Here is an 18,567-nt window from a genome sequence, read left to right on the forward strand (position 1 = left end):
CTGCCCTCCTCCCTCCACCTGCATCTTGCTGCTGTTCCTCATCTTTCAATACAAGCTTCAGAGCATCCCCCCGTCCCCTACCCAACCCCGGTAGAGGTGGTTCCTCATCCTGGGCCGTCATCAGGCCTGCGTCCTGGCACTTCCATCCTGTATGTCTGGGGTGGCTCTGCGTGTCCATCTGAAAGACTGTCCGTTCTGCTGGGCACTAGGCCCCCTGAGAGCACCAGTTCCAGCTTCATCACTCTCTGTTCTCACCCCAGGCCTGTCATGATAGAGGGAATGTGGTTTTCTCATTTGGGCCATCATGTGGCAAGGAGTATTTCCTATGGGAAAGCAAGGGAGGAAAGGCTGTCCCAAGCCTGCCGTCTGAGCCATCCCTGGGTTGTGATGCCTGGTGCCTTGCCCTCGGCGTCCGCATGTGTTGAGCTCCTCTGCCTTCTTAACACGGTGCGGCAGCCACAGAACCAACACTTTACACTCACCAGCAGCCTCTGCAGGAATCCTTCGGTTCCCACAGGAACCACCTCCCGGTCGTGGCTTTACCAGAAGTACAGATAACCCAAGAGAAAAGCCCAGCCCTGGGGGAGGACTGCATGACCCCGAGGCTTGGTCACAGCAGCAACATGACAACAGAAAAGAAGGGAGAAAAACTTCTCTTTCCTCACTCCACGTGCAGTCGTTTGTCTACTGTATAGATCCAGCTGGACAGACACTAGATGTGCCTTGTGTAGAGCCACTGAGTTGCCATTTGTAGGTAACAGGATCTGGGAGTTGGTGGGGGCATGGGAAGGGTCCTTGGAGAGAGAGTGCTGGGTTGGCTGTGAATTTTACTTCACTGATTAGGAAATTCCTCTTGGTCCACGATGGGGGACAGAGGTGCCTCATGTTTCTTAGAGTACTTCAGAGATGCTGGGCCGGGGTGTTTGTTTTTAAGGCTCTTTCGTAGAACGTTTTTAGCTTCATAACATTGAACAGAATTGAACAGAGGATGCAGATATTCCCTCCGTGTGCCCCCCACCCCACATGTGCGTAGCTTCCTCCATCAGCAGCATCCCCTCCACAGGGCCCTTTCCTTACAACTGATGAACCTGCGCTGACTCACCATCGTAACCCCAGCCCGTAGTTTACAGCAGGGCTCGCTCTTGGTGTTGCGCACTCTGCGGGTTTGGACAGATGTGTACCCGCCGTTACAGAGGCGTACAGCGTCGCTGCGGCGCCCTGAAGTCCCCCGGGCTCCGCCGACCGGGGGAGCTCGTGTCTGCTTGGTGTTCCTGTGGTGGAGCCACGCGGCTGCGTCGTGAACACGGAGAGCCTCAGGCTCTGTCTGGCTCCCACTTTGTGAGGCAGGAGGCTGTCCTCTCCTGGACCCTACCTCCTCAAGGGATGTCGTGATTCACTCCTAGTCTCTGTAACCATCAAAGAGTCTTTGGGCCCAGAAGGTTCCTCCAAACCCGTGGTTCTGTCCCAGGTCTCAGAAGTGAGCCACTGTGGCTGTTTAGTATAAAGTATCTATAGCTGATTAGCTTTTTTTCCCCAGAATGTTAATTACGACACAGATAATAGTGTCATAATTGTGACTAGTTTTTTATATATATATATATATATATATATATATATATAACTTTGTGACGGGAAGAGAGAGAGATTAACGTTGGTTGTGCTAACAGCTGACGTGCCGTGACTCAGCACAGCAGAGCACCTGGCTGCCTGTCATGACAGTTCTAGGAAGTCAGGATCATGTTTATCCTGCAGCACAAGGCGGGGTCACGTGACCAGGCACGCTCACACAGCTCAGCTCGCATCAAGCAGGCCAGGATTTGAACCTGGGTCTGTCCGACTTCAGAGCCAACACCCTGCACCCCTGGTTGCCGCTGGGCTGCAGTGCGGGCAGCCTTTCACTCAAAGACTGAGGTTTCCCTCGTTGTTGTTTTTTCCCTCACTCAGAGTGACGACATCAGGGGTAATGGAGAATATGAAGAAAGTCAAGAAGGTGACCAATGGCTCGGTGGAGCCACAGGCCGACTGGGAAGGCAGCGCGTGACGGAGCGGCTTGGAGGGGCGCTGGCAGAGACTTCTAATTTATTCGCAGTCCGGTTGGTCAGCGGGAGCATCAGCCCCTCGCGACGGCGACACCGCAAAGCTCGCGGCTGGAGCCAAGCGCCACGGAGACCCAACTTTTCACTCTTTTCTGGATGCCGGGTGCGCGCTGGTGACAGGCAGCTCGCATTCTCCTTCAGGTGGGAGTGGCGGGGAGGGAGTGTAAGAGGAGGCAGGGGAAAGGAAGCCTTTGTTTTTAATTTCTATTTCCGCTTTTTAATTGGGGAGCTCTTCAGGGAGACGCAGTTGGGACCCAGTGTGTAGCAGGGAGCGCTGGCAGATGGGGGAGCCCTCCGGCCCGGGAAGGGGCATCAGGAGGCGAGCCGCTGTCGAGAGGGGGCTCAGGGACTCACAGAGAAGGCCGGGGCGGGGGCGGGGGACAAGTGTCGCTGCGTCCATGGGGAGAAAACAGATGAGGTTACTTTACTAAGGAAGTCGAGACTCAGTGAGGCATGAGGAGCCTGCCCCAGGGTTCCCGGCCCCGGGTGTCGCCCCAGACTTTCGTCCCGAATTCTGAAAGTGACCAGGGGCAGCGGTTGTCTGAGGGCCGTGGTGTCACCGTCCATCGGGGCTCTGCTGGTGGCAAATGGTTTGCTGCCTGATGGACGACAGAATTGTGTTCTTAAGCTCGAAAAGCCGCCCCTGCTGGGATTTCCCTGGCTTCCCCAGCAGCCCAGGGCAGCGCCGTCTCCGGCGGCCCTGGCCCTCCTCTCACAGCTGCCCCTGTTCTGTGTGCTCAGAAGCGGGGGAATGGGAAGGACTTTCCTTCAGGAGCAGCCTGGGGCAGGAGGGGTCCTGTTAAAGCAAACCCTTAGTCTAAGCAAGCTTTCCCTGTGAGCCGGGCAGGACTTAGGAACGGAGGAGTGGCGCGGACCTCGTCCCTGTGTTCCAGTGTGACTGAGTGGTTTTACTCTCGGGGTCTGGGGGTGGGGAGCCCCTTTCAGGAATCTCAGTGAGTTGCAGAGCGTGGGGCTGAGCACGGGTGGGAACGGCACTGCCGCTCCGCTCGGAGCCGAGGCCTTTGAATAACGGGGCAAGCCCAGAAGGTCCACCGTGACCCGGGGCGTAGCGGGGCCCGAGACGGGGACTGAGACACCGTGTCAGGAATGTGGGGTGCTGGCCATGCAGGTGGCTCCCAGCACCCGCGTGTGTGTCAGAAGCCTGAGCCCTCCCTCGCCTCCTGAGTGCCAGACGGTGACGGCGGCTGGGGGTGCTTCTCAGACCGCTGGCCTGGAAGGGTCGATGAGAAGCCACAAGATTTAGGGGTGCCGCTCAGCATCCCCGGTTTAGGAACCTGAAGAGTCTCTACTGAGAAAACAGTGGTTCCCCTCCCCTGTGCCCGTCTCCTCCCAGCTGACCGTGAGGACGCGTGCCCTTCTGCGCTCTTTGATATCCCCCTGTGCTCTCCTGGCAGACCTCCACGGGGCTCGGTCCCGGCCCAGTGTGGAGAGGAGCGAGCCCCTGGCCTGACCCTGCCCTTTGCCTTTCCACAGATATTTTCGGGGAGGTTTGTGTGTTCTCCTGTCTTCAGGAGCCAGGAAATATGCCCTGAGTATTATCTAAGGGACTTTTCTTTTTGAGTTAACTCGGAGCCGTGTGACAGAAGGAAGTGGCCCGGAGAACAGGGACATTTTTCCAGACTCCTGTCTGCCTGTGTGTAGACGCCATCCCCGCACCTCAGGACCGTGTCTCCTGCCGTGGCCCATACCCCCTCCGGTGCTCCCCTCCGAAGGACACGTTTGCTGTTTGTCCTGCGAGCTGCTGTCCTTGACAAGGCCATAGACTTCTTGGCAGGAACCAAAGGTTTGAGGGACACCCCCTCCTCTCCCCAGCCCCCACCCCTGCCACCCTGAGGGTCTCCATGGAGGTGTCTTCAGTTCCTGGCCTGGAAACAGGGACGACAGTACACGCAGATGAGGGCGCAGGTGTGGGCAGGCCCTGGCCCCCCGCAGTCACAGGTGGGCAGGAGCCCCCAGGCTCGACCATCTTCAAACCCCCGTGTCCCCCTCTCTGGGCACCTCTAGGCTCACGGAAGGGCTGAGTTGGCTGCAGTTGTACAGTCCTGACCCTTCAGGACCAGGACGGTATGGGTGAGAGAAGGTAGTGGATCCGAAGTGAAAGTCAGGCCGCGGCCTTCCTAACAAATAGGTCATCTGCCCACCTCCTGTGTTGTAACTGGCAAGAAGGTTTGAAGTCAGGCCGATGAGCAAGGAAAATCAAGGCCCCAGTCTGAGACCGGGCAGTGGTAATGCAAGTGTTTTCAAAATTATTTAAGCTCCTCGTCCTGTTCCATAAACACGTGGTTGTCCCTCTGTCGCTTGAATAGCTGTGAGCAGCGCTCAGCTCTCACCCTGGAGTGAGGATGGGGGTTGGGGTCCAGAGCCAGGTCTTCTGCCCAGCTGACAGCCGCTCGCTGCAGCCTGACGGTTAGAGCCTGCGCAGCCCGTGCTGGGCTCTGTCGGGGCGGTTAAACCCTCCCTTTCAGTGTTGGAGGATCGGGCAGAGAGGATTGTGCGTGTCAGGAGTGATCAGTGGTATTTATAGCTTCGCCTTCTGCCCCTGCTCCCCGTATCTGCCTGCGAGAAACACCCTTGCCTCCTCTGAGAAACCGGCTGTGGACCGGAAGTGCCACTGGCTGCGAGATTCTAGGAGGTAAAGGATCTGTTTTCCTTTAATAAGCTGTGTGTATTTTGATAGAAAAGTACTTGGACAGTAAGAACAATCGCTGATCTCTCCCTTTTTTATTTTTTGAAGTCACTGATCTCTTTTTTTTTTTTTAGACTTTAAAACTTTAATGAAAAACCTTACCTATAAACATTGAACATACAGATACATACAGAACTTGTAGATAAAACTAGATAAAACTAATACTAAATCTATACAACAAAACAACTGAAGCTGTACTAAATGAGGGCCCTCAGGAGAGAAGCAGTGAGGCCTCCCCTAATCTGATCCAAATGAGGCTCCTTGTGCTGTGTGGGCCCCACCGCCTCTGGGGTCCAGGATGGGGTCCGGGTCCAGGATGGGGTCCGGGTCCAGGTCTTCAGGGATTCAGACGAGAGCCTTTTCAACTTGGGCCCCGCGTTCACACTTCCTCCTGGTCTTTTTCATCATCACTGATGACATTTTTGCCATTCTCCAAAGAGCTGATTAGAGAGTTGTCTGACATCATCTCTGAATCTTCATTATCTGCCATGTACTCGTCTGGTGTCTGAGGGCAGCAGTCATATGGAGAGGCTGAGTTCTCTTCTGCATCATTGTTGCTAATATTTTCCAGGAAGCAGTCACTTTCACATTCTGAAAGGGCCACCTTGGAGACACATGGAGTCTCTTCGGTCTTGTCACAAGTTGGGTTGACTGGCAGGTCCTCAGTGAAACCGTGTTCATTGGCTGCTCCGGCTGCCTCCAGGGGATGCAGGGGCGGTTCCTCAGCCCCAGCCTGGGACAGATCCAACACCACATCCTCCTGGGGAGCGTGTTCATAGGCTTCCCCGGATTCGTCCACCGTCCTCAGAGGCTCGTCCTCAGCCCCGGCCTGAGGCGGCTCCACCGCCATGTCCTCCTGGGGAGCGTGTTCACTGGCTTGTTCACAGGCTGTGGAGTTGGGCAGAGCCTCTTCCTCCAACGTTGAAACGGATAGCTCCTCCAGCTGGTCCTCTGGGAGCTCTTCAGTTGAGTCAGTTAAAGGGTGCACCCTATTATGTGGCCAAAAACAAACTCTCTTCATCCAGCTGGTTCTTGATGTTTCTTGACATTTGAGGGGTGTTTCTTCTCGCCTTCTGGATGAGACATTCTCCCAAACAATTCAGGTTACCCATTTCTCTTTGCCACCATACATGAAGCTCTCAGCTCGCAAACACACTGAATGTGGAATGTGTATCACCACATTACCATGGTGACCACACATCACAGAACCTTCAGAATTAATTGAACTCTGCACAGGATGAGTCCAACTGCCACTGTCCAACTGCTACTGTGAGCCTATGGACAAGTCTGGCTTTTCAGAGTAAACATTTTATTTCAAAAATTGAATCTCAGGCTCACACATTCCTCTCTGATTATGAAAATAATTTATATGAATGAAAATGTTCTGTCCCCAAGCATAGCTGATAGTAAACATTTTGGGGTGAGGAGGGACAAATCTAACACATTGAGAATAAAAACAGATTCTATTATTGATTAGAATATCATCTTGGTACTGATTACAAGTTTGTGCTCCTAACACACATTGAGGAGAGAAAGCCTTCCTGCAGGGCCACACAAGGAGAAAAGACAAACAAAAAATGCTGAGCACCCAGAAAACTCAGCAAAGTGCTTTTCTAGGAAAGCTGAGGGAGTGGCCTGGTTACTTCTGGGGTCAGAGTCTTTGTTCTTGATGTCAGGGCGTGGTCAGGTCACGATGTTCTTGTGGTGGTGGTGGTTTAGTCACTGAGTCAAGTCCGACTCTTGCGGCCCCATGGACTGTAGCCTGCCGGGCTCCTCCATGGGATTCTCCAGGCAAGAATACTGGAGTGGGTTGCCATTTCCTTCTCCAGATTGAAGTCACTGATCTCTTAACCCTGGCTCTTAGCAGTGGCCAAAGACCCCACTAGCCTAGTTCTCCGTCCCTGGGTGCTGTGACATTTAGCAGCGGTGCGTCCGCTGAGCACCCCTGGGGGCTTGCGCTCTCGTGAGGAGAAGCTCGTTCTAGTGTAAAAGATGGTTTCTCAGATCAGAGCCTGAGCCCAGTTTTCTTTCCAGAAACCACTCTAGAGTAAAATTTACAGGGTTGTTTTTTTTTTTGCCCTTGGACATATCCAGCCAGTGAAGGCAGCACCCAGTCTCTTCATAATGCCACTCTGTAGGGCTGTCAGGGCAAGGGGTCTGCTCCCACGTTGTGGGTCCCCACGACCCACATGCCCCTCCCCCTCCCCCCCTCTTGGCCCAGGCCTGTCAGTCCCACGTGGGCTCAGCCTGGGAACACAGGCTGAAGCCCTTGGTGCATTGCATCATTTTCTGCCAGCAGCTGTGAGAAGGATGTATTTTCCAAGCTCAGGAGAATTTCATCCCGAGCATGTCTGATCGCTTTCGACCGTGTGTGGTGTTCTGCCCCCACATGGAAACGGATGTCTTGTTTTAGTCCTCACCGACCAAGGAGCCCTGTCACAGATGCTGGTTTTCACTGTGAGCGGCTCTGGCCGTCTCCTGGGGCCTGAGACAGTCTGCCCCATGCACCCCACGGAGCACTGGGGCCATTGGTGCTTCCTGCTGCCTGGCAGCTGAACTTCAGAGGAGCCGGGTCCTTGCCCACCCCTCCTCCTGCCCCACACGCCACGCCTCACCCTTGTTTCCCTGACCCACCCCAACCTTGAGCAGATTCAGAATCGGCTGAGTCCAGGGTGCTGTGGCCTGCGGCTTTTTCTTCTTCTTCTTAAGAATTCAGTAAATTGATGGTTTTCCCACTGAAGAAGTTAAATTAGATTTTGTCTTGATACCTCTTGGTATATCAGAAACAAACCACACCAGACTTTCTAGAAGATCTGCTCCTTTACTCCGCTTCTCTCCCGGTGTTTTCGGGCAGGAGGTCTTAAGAGCTTCACCTGAGTTGATGCTAGTCCTTGTCACTTCCACCTGGAACGCAGTTATTGATTGGCAAGCGGGATGCTCTCCAGCTTCCCCCGGGGCCTCTCCTCTCGCCTGGCAATGCACCCGCCCACTCTGCACGGTGTGTGCCTGACAGATAGTGTTTCTGGGACATGGACACGCACCTCCCCTGCGGGGCTGTGTGAAAAACGCAGCCAGGGGAGGAACAGGGAGATGCTGGAGCCAGGATTCGCTCGTTGTCACACCAGGGACCTTTGGGCTTCCGGCCGTTTGGGAAGGGGGTCCCCGATGAAGTCAGTAAAGGTCAAGATCAGACAGAGAACTTAGCTTTCTCCCAAGACAGCAAGCTTTTCTCGAGGCAGGGTCTGAGGTTTGGTGGTGGGCAGGCAGATCAGTCAGGGAGCCAGCTGTCAGCGTTCTTAGCATTTAAAATACTCATTACAAAAGGATCCAAAAATCCTGTCTGTACAAGGGGGTTTCTTGACGCCTTAAGCAGCTTCTGCAGATCGTAAAATTGGATTTGCCTGGTCATGTGACCTCAAAAGAACTCAGACACATCCAATCCAGAAAATAAGTTTCATTTGGGGGAGAAAATGTCTGTAAATATTCTTTGCTTTCCGGGTTAGTTTGGGATGCAGAGGGAGTTGTCAGTACTTTTTTTTCTTTTTTAAACGCTGATGATCATTGAAGAGAATTTACGTAAACATATAACGGGTGGGGGTTCCGATCAGGGTGATATAGAGGATGGATTCTCTTGCTGTGACGCAAACATGTAAAATAAAGATCCTATGGCGGAAATGTATGTTTGTGATCCGAGCCAAGTCGCCAACTCCTGACTGCTGTCTCTCCACTTCCCTCATCATTTTTTCCTTTGTGACTTTTTGTTCATTAAATTAGTGAATGCCTCCCACTCACTCCTGCTGACAATAGTGACACCTACTAGAGAAGTTCCTGTGTCTTAGCGGATCTGTGCAGCTGCTACCGAAACACAGACGTGGCTGCAACTCCAGAGGCCGTGTCTTAGAACAGATGGAAGAACAGCTGTCATTGACGAGGGTCCTGCCTCCACGGGGTGGGGGTGCCTTCTGAGCCCGGTCCTGCGCGCTGCTGCCCCTGGAGGGGCTCTGACGGCAGAGACCTGGGGCAAAGCCGACACCTCGACAGGCTTAGGTCTGCCCCCTTTCGAGGCTGGCTATCCCACATCAGCCCTGCTAGTTATCCCACATCAGAATCCAAACAATCCGGACTGCCCTGGTGGTCCAGTGGTTAAGAATCCGCCTGCCAGTGGCAGGGGGACACAGGTTCCATCCCTAGTCTGGGAAGAGTCCACGTGCCTCGGGCAACTAACCCCGGGGGCCACAGCTGCCGAGCCTGCACCCTAGCGCCCTCGAGCTGCAGTTGCTGAAGCCCGCACACCTGGAGCCAGCTCGGCAGCAAGAGAAGCCACCGCAGTGAGATGCCCCGTACAGCAGTGAAGAGGAGCCTCCGCTTGCCACAGCTAGAAAAGGCTCGCATACAGCAGTGATGACCCAGTACGGCCCAAGTGAAAAAATGGTTTTAAAAAGACAAATCAGAGGATATCCAAGATTTTAGACTTGGAGCATTTTTGGAAGTCATTAATTCCAAATCCCTTATTTTACTAGAAATGTTTTAAATGGAGGTTTAACTTACATACAGTAAAATTTACCTTTCAGACATACAGTTGGATGAGTTTTAAGTGTGTATAAACAGCTCCAGCCTCTCCCATAACTGAGGTGGAACATTTCCACGACCCCGTAAGGTCCCCTGTGCCCCTTGTCGATCTACACCACCCCCTTTCTACAGCTGCCACAGCTGCTGCTCTGATGTTTATGCCGTGGTTTGGTCTATTCTGGAAGGTCGCGTGCATGGGATCCCACTTGGGTGTATGGCTTCCTCCATCAGGAGATGTCTGTGACTTGTCCATTTAGATCCCTGGCTGTAAAGCAGCAAAAATGGGGGCCTGGACAAGGTTGTGTCCCACCCTCCACCTCGCCCACCTGCTGAGCGTCGGAGCCGAAAGGAGAACCCGGGTCTCCTGACTCCAGCCTTGGGGTAATGAAGGTAGAGTCACGGGCCTCAGGCACTGCTGCTGTGCTGATAGGAACGTTCGGATGACCCTCTGTTCGCTGTCTCACAGAAGCTCAGGTCCTTGTCCTCTGGCCCAGATTTTCCAGTTACTGGCCATGCCTCGCCCGCAGCGCCTTCCTGACTCTACCCAGGCCTTGGGTTATCAGGGGTATCTGTGGAATGAAGCCTGAGGAGAGGGGACAGGGTGTTCTGACAGTGGACAGCTCAGGAGTCAGGTGAGGCTGTCAAGAGCGCGAGGTGCTGAGGCAGGAAGGGGACAGCTGAGGGAAGGTGCGGGAAGGACCCAGGGACCGTCTCAGACCTGAGCAAGCGTGAGTCCCCCGAAGGGCCCAGGGCTTGTGATTCAGTAGGTCTCCTCCAGGCCTGAGAGGTTGCATGGCTAACAAGCTCCCAGGCAATGCCGCCTCAGCTGTGCCAGGTCACACCTCGAGAGCCCAGCTCCCTGGTTGAGACCTGCCCCAGGACTTCACGGGCTGTGTTGAGTGCCCACCCATGCAGACTCCTGGACCCACAGCAGTGAGCTGGCATCCTCTGGGCCCGCCTGGCGGGGTTGCAGCAGTAATCGGGTGAGGAGGGTACAGGCAGGGGCTGGGGTGCCAGCTGAACCACTCCCCTCCTTGGAACAAGGAGGCTTCGTCCTCCCCGGTTAGAATCACAGGTATCTGAGTCAACTACACACGAGCTTCACAGGCTGCAGAAGACACTACCTGGACCCTCTATCTCGGGGTGCCACTCGGGCAGGAAGGCCCGTGCCAGTGGGTCTGAGCTGCCTTCTGGTTTCTCTAACGAGCTGGTCATACAGGGCTGACCCAGATCTGCTGGCGGAGAGCAGCCCACCACCCCCAGGAGCCCATGGAGTCCTCCTGGTGCCCACGTGGGCTGCTTCCCTGTGGCAGCCACCTCCTCCGGACGCCCTTCCCTTCCCTGGAATCCGTCAGGTCAGCAGGTGGAGAGGTGCACAGTCCCTCAGGCTGTGCAACAACGCGGCTGCTAAGTGGGGTGAGAAAGCGCTGACTTCCTACAGACCTGAGCCGTCCCCGGCTTGAGCTGCGTGCCCAGCGGGCACTGCTGAACATCCATCCAGCCCTCACGCTGGTCCGGCCCTGCACATGGGGAGCAGCTGCCTGTGCGGTTTGGGGGCTGGATTTTATGGGGTCGTGCCCCTTGCAGGAACCACACCCTACACCAGTCCTTCCCAGTTGCCAGGGATGCTGACCTTCATAAAAACCAACGAAACTGCTCATGAGAACATGCAGAACTGAACTTGAATCTCTGCATCAGCCATTCTCAATTATGTGTGTAGCAGGCATCTCATTCAGGTCTTGGGCTCTAGTCTTCAGCTCAATAAGGGCTGAAGGCATGTAATACACTAGTATTTGCAGAACTAGAGTATAAATAGTTTGGCTTCCACTGCCTGATGAGAGAGCTGTGGCAGGGAATGGGGGTGGATGGGGCAGAGTTGAGCACATGACCGCTGCCCCTACTTCCTCCCCTCTTTCCTCCCACCCTTTCCAGTTTAACTGACCCCTTCCCACCAGCAGTACAGCTTGTTCAAGTTTTTCCCAAAAATCTTGGGGAAAAAACTAAGTCTCCCCAGGCTAAGCAGCAGCCCCCACCCCCAACTTACAGGGCAAGCTTCTTAGGTCTGCTTTCCCTCCCAGGCACAGGTTCAGGAATCTGCCGGCCAATATAGGAGGTGCGGGTTTGATCTCTGGGTCAGGAAGATGCTCTGGAGAAAGAAATGGCTACCCACCCCAGTATTCCTGCCTGGAAAATGCCATGGACAGAGGAGCCTGGTGGGCTACAGTCCGTGGGGTCAGAAATGAATCGGATGCGACTGAGTGTGTGTACACACGCACGCACGCACACCCATCTCAGTGCAGTCTGGGTTCCATTGGCTGAAGTCTCCTGCAGTCTTTGAGGCTGGGTTACTACCTGCTGTGACTTCAGCAGCTTACAGCACCATGGGACCCTCCCCCTGGAGGCTTCACCCCCAGCTTTCTTCAGCTGCCTGGCCACAGCTGGCTTCCTGTGTCCATGCATTTGGTGTTAGCTTCTCGGCCACTGCCCAGCTGTCTTTTCCCACTCTCTGACACCCGGGATTTTATTTCCAGCCTAGAGCTGCCCTGAGCTACTAATGGCTTATTCAGCTGCCTCTGGAACTGGTGGCTTTTTTTTTTCTTCTCGCTGTGCCTTGTGGCTTATGGAACTTTTTTGTTCCCCAACAGGGATTGAACCCAGGTACTTGGCAGAAAGAGTGCTAAGTCCTAGTCACTAGACTGCCAGGAATTAATTCCCTTCCTTTGGCTTGTTTTAAAGGCACTTCAAAGCCACATTTTCAAAATGAAATTCCTGGTAAATGTGATCCAGGCCAAAAACTTAGGGCCTTACCCTTTTTTTGTTGTTGTTGTTCATTTAAAAAACATTTTATCAGCATATAGTTGATTTACAATGTTGTATTCATTTCAGGTGTACGGCAAAGTGAATCAGCTATACATACACACATATCTACTCTTTTTTAGGGTCTTTTCCCGTATGGGCCATTATAGAGTACTGAGTAGCATTCCCTGTTGCCTATTTTATATGTAGTGGGGTGTATGGGCCTTATCCTCGACAACTCCTTTTCTCCCACCCCATCCCAGTCCTGTGGCTCCAGCCCACCCATTTCTCTTTCCCCACTTTGCCAGGCCAGCCACGCACACCTGTCACCTGGATTACAACATCAGCTGCTGCCTTGCGGCTGGCGGCCTGGCCCCGAGTCTTGCCCCACCCGCAGGCTTTGCCACAGTGACTGCCTGCTGTGTAAAGCATGGAGACGCAAAAGCAAGGGCGATGCAAGGTCAATATGCAAAGATCAACCCTTTCTATACACTTGGAATGAACAGTCCATACAATGAAAGTAAAACATTTCCATTTACAATAGCATCAGAGAGAATAAAACAGACAAATTTAACAGAAGTGTAAAATTTATACTCTGAAAGCATTGAAAGAAATTAGTGAAAGTCACTCGGTCATGGCCGACTCTTTGTGACCCCATGGACTATACGGTCCATGTAATTCCCTGGGCCAGAATACTGGAGTGGGTAGCCATTCTCCCCCAGGGGATCTTCCCAACCCAGGGATGGAACCCAGGTCTCCCACATTGCAGGGGGATTCTTTACCAGCTGAGCCACCAGGGAAGCTCTGAAAGACGATTTAAATAGAGTCCATTGGACAGCAAGGAGATCTAACCAGTCCATCCTAAAGGAAATCAGTCCTGAATATTCATTGGAAGGACTGATGCTGAAGCTGAAACTCCAATACTTTGGCCACCTGATGTGAAGAACTGGCTCATTGGAAAAGACCCTGATGCTGGGAAAGATTGAAGGCAGGAGAAGGGGATGACAGAGGATGAGGCAGTTGGATGGCATCACCGACTTGATGGACATGAGTTTGAGCAAGCTCCGGGAGTTGGTGATGGGCAGGGAAGCCTGGTGTGCCGCAGTCCATGGGGTCGCAGAGAGTTGGACACGACTGAGCGACTGAACTGAGCTGAAATAAATAGAAAGCAATCTCATACTCATGGATCAGGAAACAATATTGTTAAAGAGGACAGTACTCCCCAAATTGATCTTAGAATTCGATGTAATCCCTGCCCAAATCCCAGCAGCTTTCTTTGCAGAAGTTCACCATTTGTTCTTCAAATTCATGTGCAAATTTGAGGAATTCATAGTAGCAGAATCTGCCTGCAATGCAGGAGACCAGAGTTCAATCCCTGGGTTAGGAAGATCCCCTGGAGAAGGGAATGGCTACCCACTCCAGTATTCTTGCTTGGAGAATCCCATGGACAAGGGAGCCTGGCAGGTTACAGTCCAAGGGGTCACAAAGAACTGGATACAGCGGCGCGGCGCTGGGGGTGCGGGCGGCGAAGGGACCCCGGGGCGCCTTGGCCGGGCCCCAGCGGGCGGAGCGCGGGGCTGCCCCGAGAGAGTCCGCGGCCCTTCGGTGCCCCGGGATCCAGACCCCGGCCTGTAAAAAAAAAAAAAAAAAAAAAGAACTGGATACAACTGAGTGACTAACACTCTCACAGTAGCCAGAACAATCTTGAAAAAGAACAAAGCTGATGGACTCCCATTTCTCAATTTCAAAACATACTACAAAGCTGTCATGATCAAGAGAATGTGGTATTGGTATAAGTATGAATGTATAGCTCAATAATATAAAATACAAAGTCCTGAAATAAACCCAAGCATTCATGAGAAGGGTGCCAAAACCATTCAATTCAATCTGAAAAGGATCTTTTTTTCCTCCCCAACCAATGCTGCTAAGGAAAACTGGACATTCACATGTAGAAAGTAAATTTGTAACCGTACCTCACACCATATACACAAATTACCTCAATGGATCATACACTTGAAGCTATAACACTCTTAAAAGAGAACATGGGGTAAATCTTTATGACCCTGTATTAGGCAATGGTTTCTTATGTATGACACCAGAGACAAGCAACAAAGAAAAGGTAAATTGGAGTTGATGCAAATTAAAACTTATTCAAAGGGCATCATCAAGAAGCTGAAAAGACAGCCCGAATATTTGCAAATCATATATCTCAGAATGGTCTTGTTTCCAGGATGTATGAAGAACTCATATGACTCAATAAAAAGGTAACCCATTTTTCAAATGCACAAAAGATCTGAATAGGCGTTTGGCTTCACGTAATAATTTCAACGTTCGTTTGTGACATGTCTCAGAATTTCCTTCCTTTTTAAGGCTGCGTAACATTCCATTTTATATACATACTCACACATACCATATTTTGTTTATCCATTCATCCAAGATTGCTGGGAGAAATATCAATAACCTCAGATATGCAGATGATACCATGCTTATGGCAGAAAGTGAAGAAGAACTAAAGAGCCTCTTGATGAAAGTGAAAGAGGAGAGTGAAAAAGTTGGCCTAAAGCCCAACATTCAGAAAACTAAGATCATGGCATCCGGTCCCATCACTTCATGGCAAATAGATGGGAAACAGTGGCAGACTTTATTTTTGTGGGCTCCAAATTCATTGCAGATGGTGATTGCAGCCATGAAATTAAAAGACGCTTACTCCTTGGAAGGAAAGTTATGACCAACCTAGATAGCATATTAAAAAGCAGAGACATTACTTTGCCAACAAAGGTCCATCTAGTCAAGGCTATGGTTTTTCCAGTGGTCATGTATGGATGTGAGAGTTGGACTGTGAAGAAAGCTGAGCACTGAAGAATGGATGCTTTTGAACTGTGGTGTTGGAGAAGACTCTTGAGAGTCCCTTGGACTGCAAGGAGATCCAACCAGTCCATTCTGAAGGAGAGCAGTCCTGGGTGTTCTTTGGAAGGAATGATGCTGAGGCTGAAACTCCAATACTTTGGCCACCTGATGTGAAGAGCGGACTCATTTGAAAAACCCTGATGCTGGGAAAGATTGAAAGCAAGAGGAGAAGGGGATGACAGAGGATGAGATAGTTGGATGGCATCACTGACTCAATGGACACGAGTTTGAGTAAACTTCGGGAGTTGGTGATGGACAGGGAGGCCTAGAGTGCTGCAGTCCATGGGGTTGCAAAGAGTCGGACATGACTGAGCAACCGAACTGAACTGAACGTGTTCAGACTGCACCCAGATCTGTGTATCGGATCACATCAGTGTATTGATAATTACAGCACAAAGGAGCGCTGTGAGGGACTTTGCTGCTGCCTCTCACACTTTTATCTCCTCTTCTCTATCCCACACTGGAACCTCAGGTTTCTCAGACTTGTGGTGCAGGTGAGACTGACCCCATACTCCCCACTCTAGGCTTGAAGCTCTCAACTGGTTTAGACTGGTCAGCACATCCCTTGTCTCCCCACCCCACCACATAGATTGGCTAGCAGGGGAGGAAGTAGGTCACTTTCAGCAAGATGCAAACACCAAGTGGGCCGCCTAAACTGCCCCCTGCAGCAGGTTGGAGAACCTTCCTGAGAATGGTCTCAGTGCTGAGGATGCAGAGCCAGAAATGGAGAGGGGAGACCTGGATCCTCTCAGAGCCTGTACACCTGGATCAAGCGTTGCCTGAAGGCAGATCCTGCTGGATTCCTGAGTTGCATGGGTCAATAAAGTTCCCTTTATGCTTTAGCCCGTTTTGTTGTTGTTCAGTCAGTCATGTCTGACTCTTTGCGACCCCATGAACCAAAGCATGCCAGGCTTCCCTGTTCTTCACTACCTCCCGGAGCTTGTTCAAACTCTTGTCCATTGAGCTGGTGATGCCATCCTATCATCTCATCCTGTCGCCCCCTTCTCCTTTTGCCCTCAGTCTTTCCCAGCATCAGGATCTTTTCCAGTGAGTCGACTCTGCATTAGGTGGCCAAAGTATTGGAGCTTCAGGTTCAGCATCAGTCCTTGCAATGAATATTCAAGGTTGATTTCCTTTAGGATTGACTGATTTGATCTTTAAAACTGATGTCCTTGGTTTTGAGATAAAGCTCATTTTACCCCTTCCGGAATTCGCATGCAGGCTCTTTTGCCCACCCTGCATATCGGTGGCCCTCAGTAGTGGGACTCCTACCTTTGCCTGGTCCAGGCCTCATAAAACCCATTAGCAGGTGGCCTCGTGGATGTTCAATCATTTTACCTCCCAGTAATGAGTCTCTCCAGGCCCCTATGAACCACTCTTAGCACAGAGCATCCAGAGGCCATGCCAGGTGATTCAGACAGAATTATTAACAAGGCTTTATTTACTCTTCCAGAGCGGCCTGCCGGGAAACCCAGCCACGCAGCAGACCAGGGAGAACCTCGGGCTACACGGGCAGTCGGGGGCCAAGTCCTTACAGGGCCTCCCCCGCCGCCCCTTAGACTGTGCTGACTTCCACGGTCTTTCAGGCTAAGGGCCAAACCTCGCCCTTGGAGACAAGTGACCCCCGAGCCGGCAGTCCGTTTAGGAGGAGCCGAAAGTGACACCTCCCTTTGTCTCTGGTTTGCTGCCTTCAGTCTGTCCCCAGGCCCCAGGCTCCAGGGGCGCTCTGACTCCGGCAGGGCCCTGCCATCAGCTAGATGTTGGCAGGTGTCCTTCAGGTAGAGAGAGGAGGCAGAGAACCACAAGCAGCAGCAGCTGCTGGGCTAGGCAGGAAGTGAGAGAGGCCACTTCCATGGGCCCGCGGGTCTTTTCTGCCCTCCCGCCCCCAGCCTGGGAGCCATCCAGCTGCCAGCGAGGTGGTGCTTGGTGGGTATGTTGCTGGACGCAGTCTTGGAGTGGAGGTGGGGGGAGAAGGGATGTCCCCAGCCCATATTTAACCCACTGGGGCTTGGCAGGGGGCGGGCTGGATGTCAGCCCTAGAAGCAGTTCGGAGTTAGGAGGAACAGAGGCCATTCTCTTATAAATGAAGGTGCAGAGAGATGGGGGCTGGGGAGCCCAGGAAAGACAGTTCTAGAGCTCCACCTCCAAGCTCTCGGCCCTGTGCCCCCACCTCCCAGAGTGGCTGGTCCTACATCCTAATGTATGGCATTCTGCCACTCTGTTCCCAGAATCCAAAGACCTCCTATGACTCCACCTGCCCTGCCCAGTGGGTTGGGCTTCGAAGGGCAGGCAAGGATCCTGTGCTGGGCATAGAGCCCTGGGTCAGGCATCCTCGGCCAGTGGTCAGTGAGGGAACGTGGCCGGGGGAGAGGGCGCGTGGTCTGCACATTGACATGTTAGTGATGACCCAGCGGCCGTGAAGACTGAGGGCTTTCAAGATGCACAGCTGATGATTGTCTGCCGCTAGCTGGACCCCAAGAGGTGATGTCAGGCTGCCTCCCCGAAACGTCAGAGGCCAAACAGATGCAGCCCTCCTGGCCCCCCAGGAGTTTTGGAGGAAGAGGCTTTGCAGAGGTGGCGGTGCTCACTTATTCATGCCTCAGCGCACGTGTGCATGCTAAGTCGCTTCAGTCATATCGGACTCTTTGTGACCCCGTGGACTGTAGCCCACCAGGCTCCTCTGTCCATGGGATTCTCCAGGCAAGAATACTAGAGTGGGTTGCCATGATCTCCTGCAGGGGATCTTCCCGACCCAGGGATGGAACCCGCGTCTCTTATGTCTCCTGCATGGTAGGTTTGTTCTTTATCACTAGCGCCACCTGGAAAGCCCCCATGCCTTAGTGGCAGTGGCAGTGTTAGTCGCTCAGTCGTGACCGACTCTTTGCGATCCCACGGACTATAGCCCACTAGGCTCCTCTGTCCATGGGATTCTCCAGGCAAGAATACTGGAGTGGCTTGCCATTCCCTTCTCCAGAGGATCTTCTCAACCCAGGGGTCGAACCCGGGTCTCCTGCATTGCAGGCAGATTCTTTACCATTTGAGCTACAGGGATGACCTACCATGCCTTAGTAGGTAGTCCCAAATCGTGTGGATGCCCTGCCTTCTGCCAGCATTGGTGAGCCCTAAAGCCAAGCAGTTACAGAAGATGGGTCTCTGCAAAGCACATGTGTCTTTGTACTCAGATTTCAGGATTTTTAAAATTTTTATTTATTTTTAAATGTATTTATTTTTAATTGAAGGATAATTGCTTTTAGCCTTATCCTTATTGTTTTTATCTTTTTGTTTGTTTGTTTGTTTTTTGTTTTTATCTTTTATCCAACACAATTATCCAGAATAATTATGTTGATTTCTGCCTAGCATCAACATGAATCATCCATAGATGTATCTACAACCCCTCTCTCTCGAACCTCCCTCCCGCCTCCCACTCCATCCAGCCGCTCTGAGTTGTTTCAAAGCCCCCTGGTTGAGTTCCCAGATTTCAGAATGTTTCTG

General features: G+C 52.4%; 1 protein-coding gene and 1 long non-coding RNA gene across 2 annotated transcripts in view; one reads left to right on the forward strand and one right to left on the reverse strand.

Annotated features, from left to right (window-relative positions):
- Nucleotides 1-2,037, forward strand: part of GPR107 (G protein-coupled receptor 107) — a gene marked incomplete at its 3' end in the record, with an annotated part of 52,227 nt that extends 50,190 nt beyond the window's left edge. The window contains 1 exon segment of the mRNA NM_001099164.1: nt 1,945-2,037. Within this exon segment, the coding sequence (NP_001092634.1) occupies nt 1,945-2,037 (93 nt within the window).
- A 10,646-nt stretch (nt 2,038-12,683) lies between these two features.
- On the reverse strand, nt 12,684-13,778 carry LOC132346642 (uncharacterized). The gene is made up of 2 exons (XR_009496564.1): nt 13,586-13,778; nt 12,684-13,320 (listed from the first exon to the last, which is right to left on the reverse strand). It is a non-coding gene; the product is annotated as an uncharacterized lncRNA (long non-coding RNA).
- Between the last annotated feature and the right edge of the window lie 4,789 nt (nt 13,779-18,567).

The sequence above is a fragment of the Bos taurus genome, chromosome 11, assembly GCF_002263795.3.
Source record: "Bos taurus isolate L1 Dominette 01449 registration number 42190680 breed Hereford chromosome 11, ARS-UCD2.0, whole genome shotgun sequence".
NCBI lineage: Eukaryota > Metazoa > Chordata > Mammalia > Artiodactyla > Bovidae > Bos > Bos taurus.